The sequence below is a fragment of the Recurvomyces mirabilis genome (assembly GCF_035927965.1).
Source record: "Recurvomyces mirabilis strain CCFEE 5264 chromosome Unknown scaffold_5, whole genome shotgun sequence".
Classification (NCBI taxonomy): domain Eukaryota; kingdom Fungi; phylum Ascomycota; class Dothideomycetes; order Mycosphaerellales; family Teratosphaeriaceae; genus Recurvomyces; species Recurvomyces mirabilis.
Genome location: NW_027041939.1, coordinates 694547 through 716872, shown reverse-complemented (window position 1 = coordinate 716872; position 22326 = coordinate 694547). Strand labels below are relative to the sequence as shown.

General features: G+C 54.0%; 8 protein-coding genes across 8 annotated transcripts; 4 read left to right on the top strand and 4 right to left on the bottom strand.

Annotated features, from left to right (window-relative positions):
* Positions 1 to 947: 947 nt before the first annotated feature.
* Positions 948 to 2207, bottom strand: LTS14_002610 (uncharacterized protein; the record flags this gene model as incomplete). Its single annotated transcript, XM_064835316.1, has 1 exon — positions 948 to 2207. The coding sequence occupies one exon, from the start codon at positions 2205 to 2207 to the stop codon at positions 948 to 950; it is 1260 nt and encodes a 419-aa protein (XP_064697251.1).
* Positions 2208 to 3837: 1630 nt separating this feature from the next.
* Positions 3838 to 5428, top strand: LTS14_002609 (uncharacterized protein; the record flags this gene model as incomplete). The annotated part of the gene is made up of 2 exons (XM_064835315.1): positions 3838 to 4809; positions 4868 to 5428. 2 exons carry the CDS (start codon positions 3838 to 3840, stop codon positions 5426 to 5428), a joined length of 1533 nt encoding a protein of 510 aa, XP_064697250.1.
* Positions 5429 to 5998: 570 nt separating this feature from the next.
* Positions 5999 to 7237, bottom strand: LTS14_002608 (uncharacterized protein; the record flags this gene model as incomplete). Its single annotated transcript, XM_064835314.1, has 1 exon — positions 5999 to 7237. One exon carries the CDS (start codon positions 7235 to 7237, stop codon positions 5999 to 6001), a length of 1239 nt encoding a protein of 412 aa, XP_064697249.1.
* A 436-nt stretch (positions 7238 to 7673) lies between these two features.
* On the top strand, positions 7674 to 8418 carry COG5 (Conserved oligomeric Golgi complex subunit; the record flags this gene model as incomplete). Its single annotated transcript, XM_064835313.1, has 2 exons — positions 7674 to 8315; positions 8362 to 8418. 2 exons carry the CDS (start codon positions 7674 to 7676, stop codon positions 8416 to 8418), a joined length of 699 nt encoding a protein of 232 aa, XP_064697248.1.
* A 1379-nt stretch (positions 8419 to 9797) lies between these two features.
* Positions 9798 to 12144, bottom strand: LTS14_002606 (uncharacterized protein; the record flags this gene model as incomplete). Its single annotated transcript, XM_064835312.1, has 2 exons — positions 9798 to 11698; positions 11757 to 12144. 2 exons carry the CDS (start codon positions 12142 to 12144, stop codon positions 9798 to 9800), a joined length of 2289 nt encoding a protein of 762 aa, XP_064697247.1.
* Positions 12145 to 13208: 1064 nt separating this feature from the next.
* On the top strand, positions 13209 to 14326 carry NEP1 (18S rRNA pseudouridine methyltransferase; the record flags this gene model as incomplete). Its single annotated transcript, XM_064835311.1, has 2 exons — positions 13209 to 13308; positions 13575 to 14326. The coding sequence occupies 2 exons, from the start codon at positions 13209 to 13211 to the stop codon at positions 14324 to 14326; spliced, it is 852 nt and encodes a 283-aa protein (XP_064697246.1).
* A 2030-nt stretch (positions 14327 to 16356) lies between these two features.
* Positions 16357 to 18284, top strand: LTS14_002604 (uncharacterized protein; the record flags this gene model as incomplete). Its single annotated transcript, XM_064835310.1, has 2 exons — positions 16357 to 16523; positions 16583 to 18284. The coding sequence occupies 2 exons, from the start codon at positions 16357 to 16359 to the stop codon at positions 18282 to 18284; spliced, it is 1869 nt and encodes a 622-aa protein (XP_064697245.1).
* A 169-nt stretch (positions 18285 to 18453) lies between these two features.
* On the bottom strand, positions 18454 to 22170 carry TFC4 (transcription factor TFIIIC subunit tfc4; the record flags this gene model as incomplete). The annotated part of the gene is made up of 1 exon (XM_064835309.1): positions 18454 to 22170. One exon carries the CDS (start codon positions 22168 to 22170, stop codon positions 18454 to 18456), a length of 3717 nt encoding a protein of 1238 aa, XP_064697244.1.
* Positions 22171 to 22326: the final 156 nt, after the last annotated feature.

Genomic DNA, 22326 nt, shown 5'->3' with positions numbered 1-22326 from the left:
CAAGACGCAGAGCTTCTGACTGTACGCAGGATGGGGGAAAATACAGCAAATTTAATGGCATCTTGTCAGCTGCTCAAGTAATCCAGGCATCTAGGTCTCCAACCATGTCTTGGCAACGGGAAAACGATGCTGGTCTTGTCTAGCGATAATCATCTAGCGCATCTTCAAGTCAATTGCGTGCATGGCACATCCCAGCTCCGCAAAGAATAGCACTCTCGATCCACTCAAGTCCATGCTGACGATTCGCATCTCGAGTACATCTGGCAAAAGGTGCCGCAGGTGAAGTCACCGTTGATCTCGATCGAGTTCTAGGTTGCGCCAGAGAAGCAGTTGCCTTCGCAGATGGGAACGTAGTCGTTGATGAGGATATTGCGAGAGCCATCCGAGAAGTAGGAGGCGCATGTAATGTAGCAGGAAATATTCTTTGCTGTGGCGAAGGCAATTCAGGCGAGGAGAGCGAGAAGCTTAGGTAAGGCATGGTGGCGGAAGCCCTGGCTTCTTTCGTTGGTCATTGTTGGTCCAAGTTGCCGAGATGACTTCGTTGGACGTGGTCCTATAGAGCAGGTGATGCGGTCCCAGTATTACGATCCGAGCACTGCTCACAGGCTTCGACTGGTCGTTTAATTCCTCGAATGCGACGATCCTGATCAAAGCCATGGGATGCTATGTCCATGGATAGAACAGGCGAGTGGTATGAGCATTGTAGCAGAACCAACACATTAATCTCATAACCCATGACCACCTCGAGCTGATATCGAAGATCTCGACCCGAGATGTTTCGGATATATCACTGCAGTGACCTCCAGGCGGTTTCCCGAAAGATATCCACATGCTCGGAGACCAAGCGTGCATCGACGCCGACATTATTAGCCGTAGGTAGAGACGAGCTTACCTACCCACCCTACGTCGAGTACTCAGAACGATCCTCGCTCAGGTTATATCCACCTTCACCCCTCAATCCTAAACCTCTCCCCAACATCCATTACCTTCAAACTCGTCTTGTCTCTCCTCTTCCTATCCTTTCTACTCTCCGCCTCCCACAACATCCCAATAACCTCCTCATGACAATACCGTCTACTCCTCAACCAAATCGTAGCAAAACCCTTCAAATCCTTAATCTCATCATGAGTGCTGATCCAATGTTTCGCCTCCATCGCGGCTGCCACCTCGACACCGCTGGGTGCACCGTTCGCGACTTTACCGCCGAGGATCCAGGGGTTCTCTTCCGTGTTCCAGCAGTGGAAGAGGGCGGTGAGGGGATAGGCGGAGATGCGGTGGAGATGGTGGGTTGTGTAGTCGTTCAGGGTGTGCATATTTAGTCCGTGAGGGGTGTAGATTATGCTGAGGGTTTTCTCGCGGTGACGTCTGGTCTTTTGGGATATTTTGGAATCGACGCGCTTGAGTTCAGAGAAGGGGAGGGTGGTGGTGGTGGTGGTGGTGGTGTGGGTGGGTAGTGGAGGTTGGGTCTTGCCGAGCGGATCGAGGTAAATTGGTCGCGGAGCACTGTCAGATCGTTCGCGTGTCGCCGTTGGCTTCGGTGTCGACTTTGAGACGTTGGCTGCTGATTGGGATTTTCGCAATTCGTGTTTCTTGTTCGGCGCGCGAGCTAGGTCGGATAGGCTGATCGTGTCGTCTCCGAAAGTGCTGAGAAGTGAGCCTGGTGGTCGGTATGTGATGCCTATAGCATTATGCAGTCCAGTAAGATCGCGTCGAGTCGGAATGTTCGCAATCGTGATCTCACCGGGTGAGCTATTCGAGGTATACGGCTCCAGTCGAATTTTCGTCAGCACGCCTGCTTTTGTCGGGTGGTATGGTCTCATGATGTGCACAATGTCATACTCAAAGTACTTCCAACTCTTGATCGTCTTGGCTGCGCCTGGAGTTGCCAGTATTCGCGTCTTTGTATCCTTTGGTAGAGAACACAACGTCGGCTCATGGCAGTGATCGGGTTTGTCCTGGCTAATGACTATCACGTCGGGAGGCGGGTCGAGCTCTGTCAAGGACTTGATGACAGCTGATCCGGTATGGCTGGCTACTTGGAAGCTTGGGTGTAGTATCGTTGATGGCCCACCCAGCCACGGGTCCATGAGTATGGTAAACGCGCCTGGGAACTTGCGGCCGGTCTTGGTGTCCTTTGGCGCGAACGATGGCGCGAAGGCGAACAGGAAGGTCGTGTCATCGTTCAGTTTCTCGATGATAAGAGACATGGTGGAAAGCATCAGATGTAGAACAAGACTTGAAGCAAAACACGCTTCAACGCAGGCAAGAACAATTAATCATAAGAGAGGCGAGAGCAAGCAAACAAACCTGTCGTCTGGTCGATCATGGTGTGTAACGTCGTATTATTGATCGGACTGGATGGCAGCACGAAATTGAGGTGCATGCTGCACGAAATAACATCGAGGCGTCATGCCGGGGATGAAGAGGTTGGAATTGCGGGTAGATGCTTGGAGATGGGAGTGGCAGCAGCAGGTCGGCCCGATCTGCATGGACGATCTGCAGCAAGTCGAGGCGATAGAAGAAGCGTCAGATTTTCGTGCTCGATATTTAGCCGCACGCCCTTCTCCAGGCTCCAATTCGAGTTTCTGATATATTGGTCGAGTCGTTGCTGTGATAGTACGTTCCAGCTACGAAAGGGCAGAAGACCCATTGGAGATGGTCAGCCTGTAACGTAAAGTATGGTACACGCTTCTTTCATGTTTCGCGTGGTCCATGGATTCGATGGGCTGACAACGAACTCTCCTGGGGGGCGACTGATAGCGATGACTTCTAGGTCAGCAATTCACCTACGCAATACTCGTCTGTGGCAGCATGAATTGGTTGCAGGCACACTACTCTTTTCTCACGCCATCAGCTGCCTTGCAAGATGGTGGAAAATTGATAACGATGGTGAGTAGCTACGCCTATTCGCGGTTGTTACATGTATTGCACATTATTATTCTGGACCCGTCGTCCTGGCTGCCCGGCGCATGTAATCAGTCCGATTGGCTGAAGGCAAACTGCCGCGCCTCACAACTGATCGCTGCCACTCTTGGAGGGGTAAAGATGATCACCCCGCCTTCCTTCTTCCTCAACCACCACGCCTTACTTCGCACTGCAAACGCGTTATTATTCACTCGGTGCAAATCCACGACACAAAAGCAGCAGATATCCCGAGCATCATCCTATCGCGTACCACGCAGAGACTCAGCTACTTTAAATTGTGCTCGAGGGAGCTTTGTCCACCGTTTGCTTCGTGATCGCGACCGAGGGGAGCTTCCCATCGTCCACACGGAGAGCTCGCACAACTCGACCCAAGCTCCCGAATTCAAGCTATCAAGGCCCTGGCCGGCTTCAGTAGTACTGCTGGGACAGATACATCGATCGAGGGTCAGATCAAGCTGGTGAAGCTCCATTGTGGGTTCGGCTCAGGCTCAAGCCAGCAGTGCGGGAGCGAAGCACAACACCCACCACGACCTTACTCAAGGCGGAGGCAGCTGAGCTCTGGTCACCAGCTCCCCGACCTACATTTATATCAATGACCCAGGTTCCGTGCAGCGAGCATGCCGCAGAGACCTCAGCAGGGCTCTTTCTCAGTGTCCGATCTTAATAACGAAGTCGTTTGTCCGTTGCGTAACCAGGATGGCTCCAGCTGTAGGAAGCGATGTCTCGGCGTGAGTCTCTCCCTCCATCCAGCCTGGCATACCTTATCATACCATACACCATCATTCCTTCCTTTCTTGTCAACACTGCATGCCGTCTGACCTCACCTCCTTTCCACCTCACCTCACCCCAACCTCACCTCATCCGAACACACATTAACAATGGCTCGTCCTACAGGAGAAGCGATATCGTTCCATGCAAGAGCACATCCGCCGAGCCCATCCAGAGTACTACCTACCCAAATTGCCGGCGACGAAGGAGAGCTTCGAGCTCATGATCAACACGCCGCCTCATGATCGGCCACCGCAAGACACACACGGCAACCCCGTGCAGCTCGCCCCTCCCCTTCCACAACACCAGCACTCTGATCTCTCAGGTCTGTCACCCACCTTCAACCTTGACCAAGGTATAGGGCTGAACAACCCCTTCGAAGGCTACCCCGGCTTGGGGTCACATGATGGCGGCTACTATACCGCCGACGACGCCGACGCAACAGCCATATACAATAATATGCAGCTGCAGCAGCGTTCATCCGACGAGTATCGCCGAGGCTCACTGATCCCCGCTGCGTCCGCGGCCGCAGCCTTGGCACAGCTGCACTATCATCGACCAGACTCAGCAGGGTGGGGAGAGGCTGATAATCATATCGATCAGGTGATTACGTTCCCTATCATAGAGTCGCCGACTGTGACTGAAGCGGACTTTCTTCAGACATTCTACGCCGATCAGCACAACCACGACATGAAGAACCACTTCCACGTCGATCCGGCGTTAGATGATCCGACGTTTCCCATGCTGAATGCTGACCACAGTACTCATGGTTTACCTGGCGTAACTTCCTTCCCTTCTAGTGGTGTGGATCACAGTGGTTTGTTACCTAGTATTTTAGCACGGTCACCTGAACGTCCGAGTACCATGTCTAGTATCCATAGAAGGATGTCGACGACGACTGGCAGGCCAAGGAAGAGCAGTCTCATGGGTCAACAAGCAAGACTTGGCAAGCACGAGCGGCGAAAGTCAAAGGATTTTTCGAAGCGAAGTAGTGGCGACAGGAAAGCCTTTTCTGCTGAGCCGAGTGCTGCCGCTCTGTACGGTAAGCGCTGGGAGGACCTCATCGACGCCGCGACCAGTGCTACAGAGGAGGAAGGGTCAAGAGATCTGACGCCCGTGAGCATAAACCAAACCCTTCTAGCATGCTGCTTTGATCTAACATCAACCCAACCAGATCCCCGCCTCACCCTACCAATCCCCCCAAGTCGCCTCCCGGACATCCCTCCCACCCTTCGCCCTAGGCTCGCAATTCCAATCCTTCCAAGCCTCCCCCCTTAACCGCGCCCTCACCCCCCCACCAGCCGCCGACTCCGGCCTCTCGGAACTCCACCCCTACGCCAGCGTCGAATCCTCCTTATCAAGCGTCTCACACCACCACCACGCCAGCAGCGCAGACAGCACGGGCTCCCAATTCCACATCATGAACCCCAACTCCATCGACTCGTCCAACACCTCGCCCATGTTCACCGGCGGCGGCACCAGCACGAGCGGGGGCGGCGGGAACGGTTCAGGTGGGAACGGGGGTTCGGCACAGAGCGTGCAGATCTACTGCGCGCTGTGTAAGCGGCTTTCGGTGCTGAAGGAGAGTTATGCGTGCACGAATTGCATTTGTGGACTCTGTGCTGTCTGTGTCGAGGCGATTATTAATGGGCAGAGTCGGGGACGCATGAGTGTTTGTCCGAATTGTAGGGGGATGGATAGTAGTTTCAAGCCTTTCCAGTTGGAGTTCAGGTGAGGTGGTGGGCGTGCTGGAGAAGCCTGGGATTGGTTTGAGGTGGCAGCGGGGTTCGAAGAGCCGGCTGGACGAATTTATGATTCTGGGCCTACCGACTTTGAGGCTGGGTACTACTTACTTCCTTGCTTGTCGATTCACTTGGTTCTTTGGGGCATTGCAAGGCGTTGGTGGCTTTTTGCTGGATGTCATTTCGCGCGAGACTTTCCCTTGGTTTCTCTCTCCGCGCTTGGCATGATGGGTTGGCGTTTGGGCAGGGTCACCAAGTCGGTGGGTTAGGAGAGGAGTGTGACGCGAAGCTTTGGAGAAGGAGAAAAGTCACGCGGGCGTTCGGGCGGAGTTTCGTTTGACAATGGATGCTGGGGTTGTAGATATGCGATTCGTGCGCGCTACTCCATCGGGCGTGCCCTTTGGCCTCACGATAGAGATGATGAACTTTTCTTCGCACGTTTTAACTCTTTTGACTTTGACTTGATATGGAGTCTATTTTCTGGAAGCCTGTCTAGATTACGCGGTGAGTATATTGTTACAATTGGTTCGTGAAGTATCGTGTCTAGCTGGCTTCGAGCTGACTTATACCGCCGGCACATAGAGCATCGACACCGCCAGTCCACAGCTCTGGATGAATTCCTGCGTCTCGGCCTTGGACATCCCGTCCAGTTGTCCACGTTCGAGCTGCACGAGCACGGGTTCCGGGATGCTTTGAGCCATGGCTTCGAGGTATGAGAGGATGTTGGTTTCGAAGTCAGTGATTGGGTACTTGGTAGCTGCTGTCTCGAGGATCGTCGTAAGTTCCGCGGATGATCCTGCTCCTGTAAAGGCATTCCTCGGTGCTGCAGAAGTGATGTTGCTTGGGAAGAGCTGGGAGATGTGTGCGGTCTTGATCTCTGCCCAGCCTTCCACTTCGGTTTCGTAGCGGCCGTCGGTGAACATGTCGATTATTTCGTCTTCGTGTTCTTCTTCCTCAGCGGAGCCGTCGTCACCTCCAGACGGGCTACTCTCTTGGTATCCCCACGCGAAAGCCTCGTCCACTGCATCCGTCCCTTCGGCCCCGAAGACGAGATATTGCTCCAGGGAGGCTTGCAGGCAGAATTCGGCGAGCATCTGCATGGAGATTTCTGTCAGGAAGCTCTCGCTCATGGCACATCGGGCGGCGGAGGTCCGCATGAAGGAGGGTAGGATGTCGAGTAATGACAGGCTGGCTTCGGTGCCGTAGTGGGCGTCTTCGTAAGTCTCGCCTTCGGCTGGTAGGGAGAGGGAGTGCAAGACGTGTGCACGATTGCGGTCGAGGTCGTCGGTTGTGGGGAAGGAGGTGGAGATGTCGTAGAGGGTCGTGGAGTGGGTTGATGAGGGTATGCGGTCGACGGTGCCTATCCAGGCACGTGCTCTTGTCTGATTCGCCAGACGAAGCTGTTCGAGTGTTGTCTGGGAGGGCGTGCTCCGGTTGCTGGTCAGGCGTTGAGTGAAGAGGGTTGTGAACTGCAGGAGCATCAGGCGGAAGCGGAGGTCGGGGTCGAAGGTGTAGGTTGGGTGTCTTGCGCGCACGTGGGAGAGGAGGTTGTTGGTTAGTGTGAGGTTGTGGTGGAGCGATAGCGGATGGGTGGGCTGCTGCTTCGAGGGTATGCGACTCGCGAGACACGCGGTGGTTGCTTGGTAGGCGAGGTAGTCGAGCACCATGATGTCGACCTCTAGAGATGTTTCCTCTACCACCTCTCGCGTCTCTAGTGCAGTCGTTGCTGTGGTATCCAACTTCACCCGCTTGCTTGCTGACTCTTGCCAGATATCTGCACGTTTGGCAGTAAGAGAGGGCATGGTGGTGAGATGTGCTATCCTGTCTCACGTGAGAAGTGCGAATGGTATATATATCTACAATATCAAGCCCAGTGAAGTGAGCTCAACACCCGCCTTCACTCCCTCTACGCGCTCAAGGTGGCCGTGAAGGTTTCACGCGTGGTTTCGCAACTTCGCTTTGCCTTTGCAACTGCATCGTCGTCTCGCCACTCGATTCCGCCACTGAGATCACAATCCTATCGATGGCGTGCAGCTTCAATAGGAGAGAAGGCGGTATTGTGAGACACAGCAGGTGGTGAGGGTGGATGAGGTCTCAGAATTGAGGCTTGGGACGTTGGAAGGCAGTCGCGCGGGAAGCGCGTGTCCAATGGCTTGGCTTTGCTTGGCGCGCATTCGGCTGTTCCTTCCTTTGGACGTCGCAACGGAATACTCTGTCGATAGTGATGATTATAGCAGGATGGCGGCAGGTGGACAACAATCGTACGTCGACTACGATGCCTTCACCGCCCCCACCTTCTCACCCACCGCATATGCCAACCAGCTCGTCCTCCAAACAAACAACCCCACCGACACCCCGCTCGACCTCTCCACCCCACTCTCCCGCGTCCTATTCGATGTGCAAGAAGTAGACACCCACATCGACACCCTCACAACCCAAAATGCCCTCCCCATCATCACCCACACATCCGAGCGAGCAGAAGCCAGCCAGCGGATATTAGACGAGGTAGAGAGCCAGGTCAATGGCTTGCAGGAAAGCTATAGACGATTAGAAAGGGAAGTGCAGGAGCGGTATGAAGCCGCTGAGCAAGTGCGTCTAGCGGCGGAGAGGATGGTGAGGACTTTGCGGTTGGGGAGGAGCGTGCAGAGGGCTGTGCAGATGGGACGGCAGGTGGAGGGGTTGATGGAAGGGATGCAGAAGGGTGGGTGTGGGAATATGGTTCCCGCTGCTAATGCGCTATTGGGGCTGCGGCAGTTGTTCAATACTACGGGAAAGGGTGAGGAGGGGGATGGTTTGGGGAGGGTGCAGGTGGTGAGCACGCTGAGGAACGAGATCGTGGCGCCGGCGGAGAGGGGTTTGCTTGCAAGGGCTCAGCAGGTGGTGAGGGAGTTCAGTATGTCCTCGCTCCTCTCGTCATCACCATCAGGAGGCCAGCAAATTGGAACTGGAGCCGGACCATCTTATGCACAGACGGAAGACATGAAAAGTCGATCCACCAGCGCGCTCCAAACACTTTACCTCCTCTCCCCGACAAAACCATCAACGACTCTAGACACCTTCGACCCTTCTCTACTCATCTCAGCCCTCCAATCCTACCTCCAAACAGCCCTGACCTCCAGCCTCGCCTCCCTCACCCGCTCTCTGGCCACTTTACCACAACTCGACCGCACCCTCCTCGAGATCTCCGCTCGGTGCCAGAACATCGTGGCGCTCGAAGCACTCCTCGAGACTATCAAAGCGCCTTCCCACCCTCTACTGTCCCCTCAGGATCTACCACCGGCTTCAGCCACAGACACAGCCGCACTCGTCCAACAAGCGCAGAGCAATTTCCTCGCCCCGCTCTTAAGACATCTCGATACCTCCTCCCTCCCCTCCTACTTCTGGCGCTCCATGGCGGGCCAAATGTCCGCGCGTGTTCAGGAGATCTTGTCGCGAGGCGGTGTGAGTGCGAGGACGTTGAGGTCGAATCGGGAGAGGGTGAGGGAGGCGATAAGGGAGTGTGTGGATCGGGGGTCGAGGTTGCCGGGTTCGGGGGTGGGGGCGGGGAGGAAAGAGGGAGGCGTGGGTGTAGGGGAGAGGAAGGTGGGGGGTTGGGAGAGGGAGGCGGCGGTTATGGTTGGGGCTGTCGTTGGGCCGTTGGGACGGTGAGGGGTGGACGTGCTTGCTTGCCGAATTATCAGCTCATGTGCCAGTGGGGGTTTATGCTGTGCGTCTATGCAGTGCCGATGGCATGATGGGGAATGCTGGCCTGGGCTGATGGTACAAACGCTGGCTGTTGACTTATTTCGGCTACGGGGCACCGCTTTGTGCGATGGGGCGACCGCTCCCTTGTAGCATCTTCGAGCAGCTCCCGACAACGAATCTGTTAGTATGTTCGACCACCGCCATCTCTGAGAGTACTGCTGACTTTGCTGTACAGTGAGACTCGTTAGACGTCGTATAAGCTCGCATCTCTCACCATTCTGGGGCATTTGAGCGTTGCTTCGCGCGAAATCATGCGACTCGATATGAGCCTGTCAAGGCCCGAGGAAGCAGTATCGCTACCGTCGGAACCGTTGTGATAGGCCAGCTGACTTTCCACGCACCTGGGTTTGAGAAAAAGCAATGCTCAGAGCAGTCCATGCTAGGCTTTTGGGTGTGCTGGGTATGAGGCAGACGAACAATCCCCGTCTCGTGCGAGACCGTTGCATATGCAACAGGCATCACCAAAGCATAGAAGCTGCTATGTCTACATGCGATGGCGGGCGCGAAGAGGAACGAGTCTTTACGATTTACGACAGTATCGTGAAGGTAGGTACGTACAGATGACACCAGACATTCCGAGGCAACTAGATGATCGGATAGCTTCAATACCCAAGCTATCTACACCTCGGCCAAATCCGTCCCCGTCATCTCATCCCTCGTCGATCTCCTCCTGAACCCATTCACCGGCGGCCCCCTCCCCAACCCGGGATCCCGACTCATACTCCTCCCGAACACCCTCTGACTGACATCACTCATGGCCCTACTCCCCCGCCTCGCCCTCAAAGCATTCACATACCCATTATCCCACACATCCCCGCCCAGAATATCATCCACATCATCCATCTCATCCACCACGCTCTGCGGCGGCTCGCTCTCAAACACGGCCTGCAGATCCCCGTGCGCGCCGAAACGCTCCCACATCGTCAACCAGGTGTGGCGGCGCGGCGGGTTGAGGTACCGCGAGCGTTTCCAGAGGTATCGGCGTTCGTAGAGGGAGACGGGGAAGAGGAGCGGGGCGTTGAGGACGCGGACGGCGGTGATGTTTACTTTGTGGAACCAGCGCGGGGTGAGGAGCCATTTTAATGGGAGTAGGGTTAGAAGGGCGAGGATGTTGAAGGGCGGGCGGTAGGCGAAGAGGGCGTCGGATTTGACGCCTTCGAAGGTGAGGACCGCGCGGCGGAATTGGATCTCCGCGGTCGCGTTTTGGGCGAGGTTCGTGTAGGTGTTGCTGAGCATGGCGACGAGGATGGTGAGGAAGAGGGTATTGCCGAGGAAGGCGAAGGTAATCATGAGGGTGGGACCCAAGAACCAGTGGAATTCGGCGGACCGTTGGATCCCCGTCCCGTCCAGCCCGAACCAGATCCAGAGCATCCATTTGGCGATGGTCATGATGCTGTGGAGGTTGTAGCCTTCTTGGCTCTCGCTGAGCCAGCGCATGCTGAGGAGGAAGCCGCCGAAGCACCAGGCGGCGAGGAGGGTGAGGAAGGTGAAGTCGGCCATCATGGCGCGGAGGGAGATGAAGAGCATGTTCTCCGGCATCAGGCAGAAGGCGAGTCGCGGGAGCAGGATCGGTGCGGCCATGGATAGCACGTCTAGGGCGAGTTTGGCGATGCTCGGGTCCATGGATGTCAGGCCGTGCATGCGGATGCCGAAGTATGTTAAGAAGATTGCCACGAAGGTGATGTCGAGGAAGGACCATAGGTTCTCCGTATGTACCGTCCAGCCGTGCTCACACACCGAAGCGATTTCGTCCAAGACCCAGCCCGAGGCATACACGATGAAGATGATCTCATAGACCGTGAATTGGAGATGCTCGGGACCGATATGGTCGGCTTTCGCCACCATCATCAAAAAGTATAGTATCAGTAGGACTACAAACTGGCAAGCCTCAATTATATTCCTCGTTCTCGGCACAATGAGTCTGTACTGGTTCAGATACGGTGCCTTCCTAGGGTCGTATAAGGAGATCCCACGGTTCTTATAATGATCCGGCAGGATATCGATGAAGCTCGTAGGCGTGTAGATGATCCGTCCACGATAGACATTCTCCACAATCTTCTGACAGGCAGATGTACTCAGGAAGTTCTTGGACTCTGATACTATCGCCACTTCCAACGCGGTAAGCATATTCTGATACTCCGGTCGGGTGAGTCGCCATCGTACGGCCCAGTGGACCGCATGCCTGTTATCGTTGATGACAGTGGATGGTGCATTCTGGAAGGGCTCGAAGCCTGCCACGAGGACATTGGCGAGCATGAGCAGACCCTCCCGTCCTTCGTGGTCTTCGTCGAAACGACGCAGGACTCTGCAGGCGATGAGTTCGCAGACATTGGCTCGGGTGATGTTGACTGTTTGGTGGTGGGCTTGGTAGGATTGCTCTCGTAAGAATTGAATGCGGTTGACGAGGAGGCAGTAGACTGTGGAGACGTCGTCTGGATCGTAGAGGTGGTCTACTAGAGGGCGAATCACAGCTACATTCATGCGAGGGCTCTTCAGTTGTTCGATGGAATATGGATCATCTATGTACATCTATCAGCTGCTGCTCTGTACGACGGCCTAGAGATATGCTCCACCTACCAATAGCAGCAGTGATCAATCGCTTGATCTTGTGTATCGTGGTGTATATAGGCAATGAACTATGCGGGTTGGGGGTCCTCGGGTCGTTCGTCTTTCGAGGCGGATAACATCCATCGTCGTCCGCCTGTTCGCCATCACCCAGCAGCTCTTCTTGCTCTTCTCGTGCTCTCGCAAGTCGTAGTGCTTCGCTTACACTCTTCACACTCTCTCCTCGGAAGGTGTTGCGCTTGTACAAGCTCGGTCTTGGAGGGTCCTCCACCGTGATATGACTAGGAGCTGCTCCATCGAGAGGTGAACCATAAGTGGCTGGATCGGAACTGAATTGCCTGCCAGCTTCTTCAAGAAACCGTGGCCGTCCGCCCGGGCTGGTCGCTGTGCTGTCACTCATCTAGACATGAGTCCAATGGGATGGAAGAGATGGAGTTCAAAGCATTGCCTTTCACGCGTGCAACGTCCTTGGCGGGGAGCTTCAAAGCCAGCAAAAGCAATGATATCTCAATACACTATTACCACTTGCTCAGGCCTACACATCATTATGACTCTTCCATGCAGAGATCGCGTCTTCATTTTCTTGAGACATTCTTCCAAGTCAGGAGGACAGCCAAAAAAGATGGCTTGGTCGCTGCGAACAGGATTCGAACCTCAATTAACGTTAGTTCAAATCCAATGCGGATGTTGGTAACAATTGGCAATTACCTGCGCGCCCGAAGGCATCAGATAGCTCAAATTGATTGATTCAAGTCTCTGTATGGTTGTTAGACTTCACTCCAAGTGGCAGTCGAAGTGCTGGAACGTACGACTCGTTAACCACTGGCCGAAGCATTAGCTAGTGAAGGATAGATGGACTAAGCAGACGGTCTAACCTCCGACATCGCAGCTTCATGTCAACATCTTTGACAAGGACAATGTAATATGGCTAAGCACAAATTACAAACTATATCCCTCAAGTTTTGTGGCCGAAGTCACGGCGCGTAAAGGCAAGCAATCGGAGATGAGACCAGATGAAGCAGCTTCAATCCCCAGGACGACATTGCCTCGTATGAGAATGGCTTTCGCTACGGTAGCTCTTGCTGTAGACGCTCTATCTCAGATATCGTGGCTGCTCACTATTGATACTATTGATAGCTAGAGCGCGGTAGACGCGGCTTCATGTATAGGCAATAGTGAAGATGTCTCAGTGAAGTCGCACACCAACCAGAAATTACCCGACACAAATTCGCCGAGGCGGAGCCTTTCCAAAATGCTCCGCTGAGCAGGATAAAGATTTAGATTTAGATTGAGCTCGAGTAATGCGGGCACTTCTTCGTTCTTTTCTTCACAGTGTTTGCCCTAGACTCCTGCCGTGTTTCAGTATCTCTCTGGAATTATTGTCGACGAGATAGAAGCAAGCAGCAGGCCGTCTGGATTATTAGAGAGTATTGGAACGCTGACTATTGACATAAGACGGCCAACATGTCAGGCATGGAAGAAAAGCCAGACGAAAAGGCCGAGAAGACGGTCCTCGACGCCGCGAATGGCACCGAGTACATTGGCAGACGTCCATCGTCGAGTGGTAGGGACACGAAACGAATCAGTCAGTTCACACCATATCCAACGACTGCACTTTTGCGATCCATTATTCCAGGTTGCTTGCTACTACTGTCATGAGGCTGCCCACATCCGCGTGGTAGCCGTTGGCTGAATGCACGGATCCCATTTTCCTTTCAAGTCGATTTGCTGCACAACCAGCACTTCCACATCTTCCACACGAATGCACTCCGCATCAGCCTTTCAACAAGGTCTTTGCCATGGCTGACCAAAAATCTGTTGTTCTTGCAGGAACGCAAACACAATCCCTCCCACCTCCCGCACTACCGCAGCTCGTGGCCGAACAAGCGAACCCGATACCGTCGAGCGACAAGGACACGAAGAGGTTGATTGTGGTGCTCTCGAATGCGAGTCTCGAGACGTACAAGGCATCGCACGGCGGGACAGCACGCAATGGCAAGCCGGAGAACGCCAAGTACTCTCTACTCAACAGCGACGAGCATATAGGGGTCATGCGCAAGATGAACAGGGATATCAGCGATGCCCGACCGGACATCACCCACCAGTGTCTCCTCACCCTCCTCGACTCGCCCGTCAACAAGGCCGGCAAACTCCAGATCTACATCCACACTGCCAAGGGTGTTCTCATCGAGGTCAGCCCCACCGTACGCATCCCACGTACCTTCAAGCGCTTCGCAGGTCTCATGGTGCAACTTCTGCATAATCTCTCTATCCGCTCCACCACTTCACCCGAGAAGCTCCTCAAAGTCATTCGCAATCCAATAACGGACCACTTGCCGCCTAACTGTCGCAAGGTCACACTCTCCTTCGACGCCGAGGTTGTGCGTGTCAGGGACTACATTCAGGATCTTGGTCCCAAGGAGAGTGTTTGTGTCTTTGTTGGTGCCATGGCCAAGGGAGCTGATACTTTCGCCGATCAGTTCAAGGACGACTCGATCAGTATCAGTAACTACAGCTTATCTGCCAGTGTGGCATGCAGCAAGTTCTGTCATGCTGCTGAGGATGTTTGGGACATCATTTAGGCAAGTTTTGATTGGGGTTAGGTAGATACGACAGTGGTTATTGTGGGAGTCAAGGCAAGTAGTATCGGCAAAACATCTCGGCTGCGATCACAACATCTGGCTGGTGTACTTTCTGCTCCTGCAACTGGCAGCAGTGTTATGGTGTGGCGGGAAGCCTTGAAGAGGAATTGGGCTGGCAGTGGTCGTTGTTGTGCAGGATGCGGAATCATTGATTGGAACCAAAAGCGTGACTTGACAGGTATCTCATACTGCAGGGATTTGGGGAAGACACCATACGCGGAAATGATATCAATTTTCTTATCTTTCACTCAGCTTCTGGTTCTGATGCAGGGAGTACACCGCGCCTGTGTCTGTACTGTCTCTCTACACCCTTGACCTTCTCGAGGAACGCTGGACGATGTGCACAGTATTGTTCCTTGTCCTGAGCACCACAAACATCAGTTCATGGCCACCTTTGATGGACTGGCGCCAGACTACTGCACTTACTGGTCGCCACTGGTCGAAGTCGTCCAGTGACCCTGCTGCTATACTGACGATATGCTCTGCTAGTGGCGTGATGGCGAAGAGCTTTGTGCCACAGTTACTGCAGAATTGTCGATGTAGCGCGTTGCCAGTATCGGTCGTCTCGCCGCTGTAGGTCTTGATGAGGTCTTCTCCTTGTGTTATGGCGAAGCCCTGTACGTTACTCTTTATCAGGCCAGTCTTCAAGATCACGAAGATGTATTAACCTTTTTGGGCCAGATTGATGCGAAACGAGAGCTGCCACCTAGGCGGAGGCAATTCGTACAATGGCATACTATGTTCCATAATGGTGTTGCTGATGGTCCTACAAGCTTGTACTGGACTTTGTTACACAGGCAACGGCCTATTCTTGGTGCATTCGTGTTCATCGTGTTGGGATCTAATGATCCGAACGGGTCTGGATGGAAAAGGTGCTCTCCTTCATCCTTGTATTCAAGCATTCAACTGCCATTGGCATACTCTACGATTAATAATGTCGTCGATCGTCCCACGCTGGCTGTCATGCTCGGGTATTGTCTTTGCCAAAGGCAATCTGCTTATTGGAAAGTCAATATCACCATCAACGATCTCGACCAATTCGTGTCCCTACTACGACTAGGACAGATCACGTTGTTGCGAGGAGTTGCGGTGAAACGTGTGGAGTCGATGCCGTGCAACAGATCCATCTCGACTCCTGACATTGGCGGCCACGGTTGAAGTCGGGGTTGGACTGTTTGCGCGTCAACCTCATCAAGACCTGGAAAATCCATGGACAACTTCGCATCAGCTTTGTCAGTCACTTCAATTTGATACGCAACAGCATCGCTCATCTCATTAGGTGTCTTCCCAGGCAATCGAGATGTCAAGAGCGCAACCGCCCCACTCCCACCGATCTCCCGACCAGTCATGCACAGATTCGCGCCGTACCGCCCACTCACGTCGCGACCTGGCATTAGCTGCATCTGGCTCGACGTGGCAGGCTCGCAGCATCTGTATGCCTGCCTAACGTCTTCTGTGTACCAATCGCATATTCGCGGCGAGCAGGCTGAGGAATTCTGCCCCGGGGCGTGATCGGGTGGAATCCTACTCGTCTTTCTGGAAGCCACAACCACGATTCGGCCGTGCAAACTGGTGATGGATCACGTTGAGGCATGGCCGCTATGGACGGCTTCACGCTGTTCGCAATGCAGAGACGGCCACCGCTTATATGATACAGTAGCGCTAACGGCGGTCCACGCGCTATGTGTTGCATCCTGCTAGTATCCACCAATAGCCCCGTTATCGATCGCCATATTGATGAAGGCTCCGGACTGGACTGTATGGCTTCGGATCTCTCGTCAGCTGCTCGCAGTATCGACGGCAGTCTCACATGCAGAAGATCGTCACGATTACTTTCTCACTCTCTACAGTATCCTGCATCAACTCATCCCCAACTTTTTCCCGCTTGCATTCTCCTCCAGCATCAACGTTGTACTATCTCATACGTTCGCTTCCAGCTGTGTCATTGACCCACTCTTGCCTTACACAACATGCCCGTTTCGCATCTCGGACTTACAGTTTCTCACATATCTTCAGCTACCTCATTCTACCTCGCTACCCTTGGACCTCTAGGCTATCGATGTTTCGGCCAGAGCGGCGACTCTGTTGGACTTGGAGTCGATCGCGCCGACCTCTTCCTCACACAAGAGCCTCGAGGGTACGACATTTTGGCAGTCCATAGAGAGTATAACACCAGCAGAGCTGATAGTCCCTTAGACAAGCCGTCTCCCCGGCACATGTTGCCTTCACTGCCGACAGTCGTCTCACTGTCCGAAATTGCTATGCGGCTGCCTTGAGCTCTGGTGCGCATCCCAGTGGCGCTCCGAGTTATCGTGATAGAGACTGCACTGTGTTCAATGCGGCCATCGAGGACCCTGACGGTAATGTCGTCGAGTTCGTACATCGAGAAGTGGTAATGGTCGAGGAGGAAAGTGCTCCCGTAGATGCCTCACAGCAGAATCAAGTTCTGTCCTGGCAGCGGAGTGTCGCCAACAGTAGCTTACATGATGATATCGACTACCGGTCTTCTCGAGCATCAAGAGCAAAGTCACGAGCAGAGACCGTTCATAGTCTGGTCACCTCGGCGTCGAGATCAGTCAGAACACAATCCGAAGCACCGACACGCGGTCTTACTCGAGCGCAGACCATGCCTCATAACTCTAGCCCGACCCCTGAGTTCCCGTCGAAAGCCATGCTTGGAACACTGTTGGGTGCCACTGCTGGAGCAGTCCTGGCCTGGACCATGATCAAGACGGAAACTAGAAGTACACGTGATCAGGCTGCATATGATGCCTTCGATCCGTTAAGATCTGGTTCTCGTCGCTCAGCGAGTGAAACAAGACCTCATCGCAACTACAGCACGACCGAGTCGCAAGCACCGAAGAGCCATCGAAACCTCAGTACGACCGAGTCGACCTACGGTCGCAAATACCCGCCACGAAGTCTTATTCGTGGTATGGGGCAGTGCCGGCGAGCTATCGAGCCTGTTGCATACTACCAAGACGATGAAGTGCAGGACGCCATCAGCCGAGTCACTGCCTCACGACGACCCGCCCCACCTGGAAGGAGCCGGACTATGGTCGAAGCTCTCGAGTATAGTCCGTGGTCTGAAGAAAGGCGTAGCAGCCGATCTGGCGCTAGTCGTGCTGCCTTGCTACCTGTGGATAAGCCTTACGGCTACCTAGAGGGTCCTATGTCTACTAGTCCTACCTCTCAGCACAGTAGAACGTCCAGGAACTCTGCCGCTAAATCTTCGCGCGACCCAGATAATGAGCCGCGCCACTCCCGCCCAAGCTCGTCTCGGCACAGCACTACGTCTCGTCAAAGTCGTCGAGAAATCGACGAGGAAGGCGACAGACGTCGAGATAGCGGCATAAGTCTCCAGTCGAGACGCTCACTCCATTCTCGACGTAGCACGCGAAACGAGGGAGACAATGATACGACGTCGAATGCTAGCACACTGAAGCCTGACCGCCGCTCGTACTCATGTCATGAGTCTGCTGCTGGCGTACCACTACCTGGCTCGCAAGCCAACCCAACGGCTTCCACGGCAAAACACTCTCGAGCGGGCTCTCGAGCGACGTATGTTACCGCAGCACAAGTACCCATCCTCGAGACTTACGAAGCCAACGACTATCGTGACACCGAAGAGTCCGATGGTATGGATGATATGAAGACCGTAGTACCAGATGACAGCATTAGCTGCGTCGACTTCAGCAAACCAAAACTCTCCGCACGAAATCGCAGCGACCGAGGTGACAGTAGAAGTAGACGATCGGAGGCCGCGGAGAGTGAACGGACGGCTAGAGCAACGAGAACAGGAAGCAGCAAGCACAGTGCTGCTGCCATGCCAGACAGATCTCGGGGTGAGCAGCACAATAGCCATGGCAGAAGGAGAAGCATGGCTAGCTATTCCTGAGCCGTGTATGAAACGACAGCTGGGTGGCTCTACAGGACATGTTATTGCATTCAGTAGTGGAAGGTGTACCGGTTCTGCAGAAATCTTTGGATCGAAACAAGTCACTCTTTAAGATCTAATCTAGTACAATGTACAGGGTATCTCTATCTCACGCATCAAATCGAATTTATCATATCACCAGCCACTGTTCTGTGATCGCCGCCGCTGCCTCTTGGTTTCCAGCAAGAGCGAAGAGCTGCTGTAATGCATATGCTGCTTCCTTCGCAAAGTCTGCCTTGATTGCATAGCCATCCATCGCGGGCCCACCGCTAATTTGGTCGCTCAAGGCCAGGACTTTCTCGTAGCCAGGTATTGCCAGGTGTATCAGCCCGAGCATATGCCAGACCTTGGCCATATTGTACTCCGCTTCTTGTGTATACGAGACGTCGCCACTGTCAGTACGCAGCTCATGGTAGCGCTGCACGAACGAGATGCCTTGCTGAATGGTATATTGGCGATTCTCAGTCTGTCGTTTCATGCCCTGATGGATGTAGCTAATACCGATACTGAGGTGGAGCATAGCGTTGTCCGGCTGCAAAGCCAATGCTCGTAAGTAGTACGGCAGGGCGGCATTTCGTAGCGAAGTCATTGCCAGGACATTGCCGTATATGATTAGCACACCTGCGTCTGGTGGGCCACTTTCTTGGCCATGCTTCGCAAATCGCGTCTCCAACCCAGGAAGTTGTTCTCCGTACTCTTGTTGTTCGCGCAGTGCTGGTGGTAAGAAGTTGTAATCCATAGCCTTGACTCCTCTAGCCATGTACTTCTGACTCGGTCCGGCATTGAACGCATTCTCTTCACCGTAGCAGAGATTTGACACTCCATTGATGAGCTGATATGGCACACTTGCGCGGAACTCGCTGCGGAGAGCAAAGTCACGGACAAGATCGTTGGCATACTTGCTGTCGTTGAATTTAAGAGCGCAGAACAGCGCTACTGTGGAGTTGATTTCTCTGAAAGCTGTTTCGTTGAAGATGTTGGCTCTGAGCAGAACTTCGGTAAGCACGTCGTAACAGCGCAATTGGTCGCCATGATCGGCATAGCAAAGACAGAGCTGCACAATCAGTCGATGCCATTTGTGGAAGTCAACACCCTGGAAGTCGTTCGGCACCATGAGATACCTCATGCTGTTGGTGGGCGTAGGCTTGTGGATGCCTGTGCTCGGCCCCGACTGACTGAGCATTTCAAAGGCAGCTTGTGATTCTTCTTCATGGTATGTGGTATAGCGTCGTTTGCCATAGCCATGGAACTTGCCTCCAGTATTGAGGAAGAAGGCTCCTTCTGTCCGCAGGAGATCTGTTGTATTTGCAGCGAGTTTCACCCACGCACTTGGAATGCCCCTAGAATCTGGGTCGGCTTCACTAGTGTCCCAGAGTGCCTCAAGCTTCTCGAATGTAGAAGTCTGGTCAAGCAGATACAGTGGTACACGTGCGATATCCTCTTCTGCTGGTGCGGCGCTGGCCTTCCGTGACGAGCCAGATCCACGTCTTGCGCTGTCCGGTATAGACTCATGCTGGCCACTGGTGGGCTGCGCTTTGGTCTTCCGTCGCACGTATGGACGCTTCGTGCGTGGATTGAATCGTTGATGTGCCTGAACTGGCAAGGTACCGTCAGAGGAAGCTCTAGGCGCAAGTCTTTTCGTAAGCTTTGGCCTTGGCAATGCAGGAGTATCGTTATCGCCCGCACGAACCATCTCCCTCTTCCCAAGAGCCAAGACCTCCCGCAGCAAAGGTTCGGCGTCTTGGTGCCAGCCAAGCTCTCGATAGAGGCGACTAAGCATGATCCGCGCCTTGACACTTGATGGATGGTCCCTCAGCACGGACTTGTAAGTCTCTTCGGCTTCTTCGTTGCGTGCTGCAGCCTCATAGCATTCAGCGATGCCAAGCGCGAAGTCTTCTGTCGTACCATCCATCACGTCCTTCAAGGACTGATAGAACTTCATAGCATCGTCGAATCGTCTGTGGAGGCGCAGGCAGTCTGCGACAGCATAGAAAGTATCGTAGTGCTCTGCCGCATCTTCGCGAAGGTCATAGATAATCTCGAGGTGTTTCATAGCCTCTTCGCGGTATTCTGTGCCCATCTTCACACGAAAGAGCCCAAGCTTGACTCGAATATCTATAGGAAGGCCATCGCCATATCGTGATTTGTCGACACTTGCTTTTCCCTGCTGGAACTCGCCGACATATCCTCTCCGATCGTTACCACTGTCAAACTCCCTGTCATCGTCGTTGTACTGGTCCCAGAAGTTCTCTTCTTTCCGACCCAGGATCCACCTTGCCAGACGCTTGAGCATGCGAATAGCTTCCGCTGTGTACTTGAGTTTGTCAAGTAGCTCAAGGTAGATATTGATATGTGACCAGATCTCTGGCACGTCGCCAAGTTCACGCTGTTGCTTGCTAGTTGCCTCGAACGCCACCTCGTACGCCACCTTTGCGCGTGCCATTTCCGTCGATTCTTGCGTATCGGCGCATAGTTCCGCATACAGGACAAGGTTGTCCCAGTCAGTTGGATCCAAAGTGCACACACTTTTGCTGTATAACCGAGCCTTGCCCAGGTCGCCGGTCTCAAGGTAAGCGTCTCGGATTCCCAGACGTGCAAGTAAATCCAAAGCCGGATCCTTCTTGGTGAGCTCCATTGCGTGACTGTAGCAATACAGTGCTTGGTTGGCTGCTGCAAATCTCGAAGTCACAGTCTCGGCGAGCCTCATCGTCCGGTCGCCCGCGTCAATCCACATCTTCGCATCGCGATCGACGACTGCGCCAGACATCAGTGCGCCGATGGAGTCCTTCTCGCGATCAAGACCTCGAAGCGCTTCGGACACAAGCCAATGTGCAATACCAACCTCAGGATTTTTGTGGATTGCTTCTAACGCCGAAGCAAGAGCAGCCTCGTGGTTACCATCCATGTATGCTGCCATTGCTTCCGTTTGGAGGCGCTTGAAATCTCGACCAGGATCCGCAGTGAGGACGCCACGCGGACGTCCCCTTCGCTTCCAGCCGCCACGGCCTCGGCCACGACCACGACCACGCGCCTGGCGCTTGAGCGCCGGATCATGAGATGTGCCTCTTAGAGCCCAGCGGAACCCTCCACGGCCTCGAGGACGTCCACTACCACGACCTCTATTCCTCATGTCTTGATCAGAAGCACGAGCATCCAGAGCTTGGAGCTGAGGATCAAGTACCAGGACTTCCTCTTCAGCCTCCTCGTCAGCCACGTGGTAGTCACTCTCCATGGGCGCACCCTGCGGTATGCGCAATCTCTCCACTTCGGACATAGCTTGTAGGCGAGCCTTTTGCTTTGCGCCATCACCAAAGCCAAGGTTTGAGGTCTTGCTCCAGTAGCTGGAAGCGTTGGCCAGGAGCGCGGCAAGCCCACTGCTGGTTGATGGTGGTGTCTCGACATTGTCTGTCGGTGGTGCAGCGACCGCAGAATAAGCATTCCCACCCGTGGGTGTCGGCGAGAGTGAGTCCATAATCACACCATCACCCTCTTCGTAGTCATCGTCGTACTCTAAGTCCTCATTGGCAGCCAGTACAGGATCGCCATTTTCGTCCACCAAAGGTTCGCCATCAGAACCAAGCACAGGTCTGAAATATGGAAGATTTTCGCCAGTGACCATTTCGTCGCCCGTTGTGTATGTGTAAGGGTCATCGTAAGCGTAGCCGTCTCCGAAGGTGTCATAGTCTCCACGAAGTGAATCATTTGAAGCCGGCATAGGCACATGACTGGGCATAAATCTGTTACTGTAGGAACCAGGAGTTATCAACGCGCTGTCGGCATCAACTCCAGCAGCATGATTGCCATATCCCGTGACATCGTCCATGGTCACATCATGACCATTCGCCATCGTGCTCATCCTCCACTAAAGTACCGTGCCTGCGATTTTTGCCGCTTGGACCGGTTCATTTATGCGATATGCGTTGCTCGGTCAAGGCGATGTGCAAGTCCACACGCGAGTTTCAGGCCTCAAGTTGTTAGTGAAGCACGCCAGAGACGCGATGAG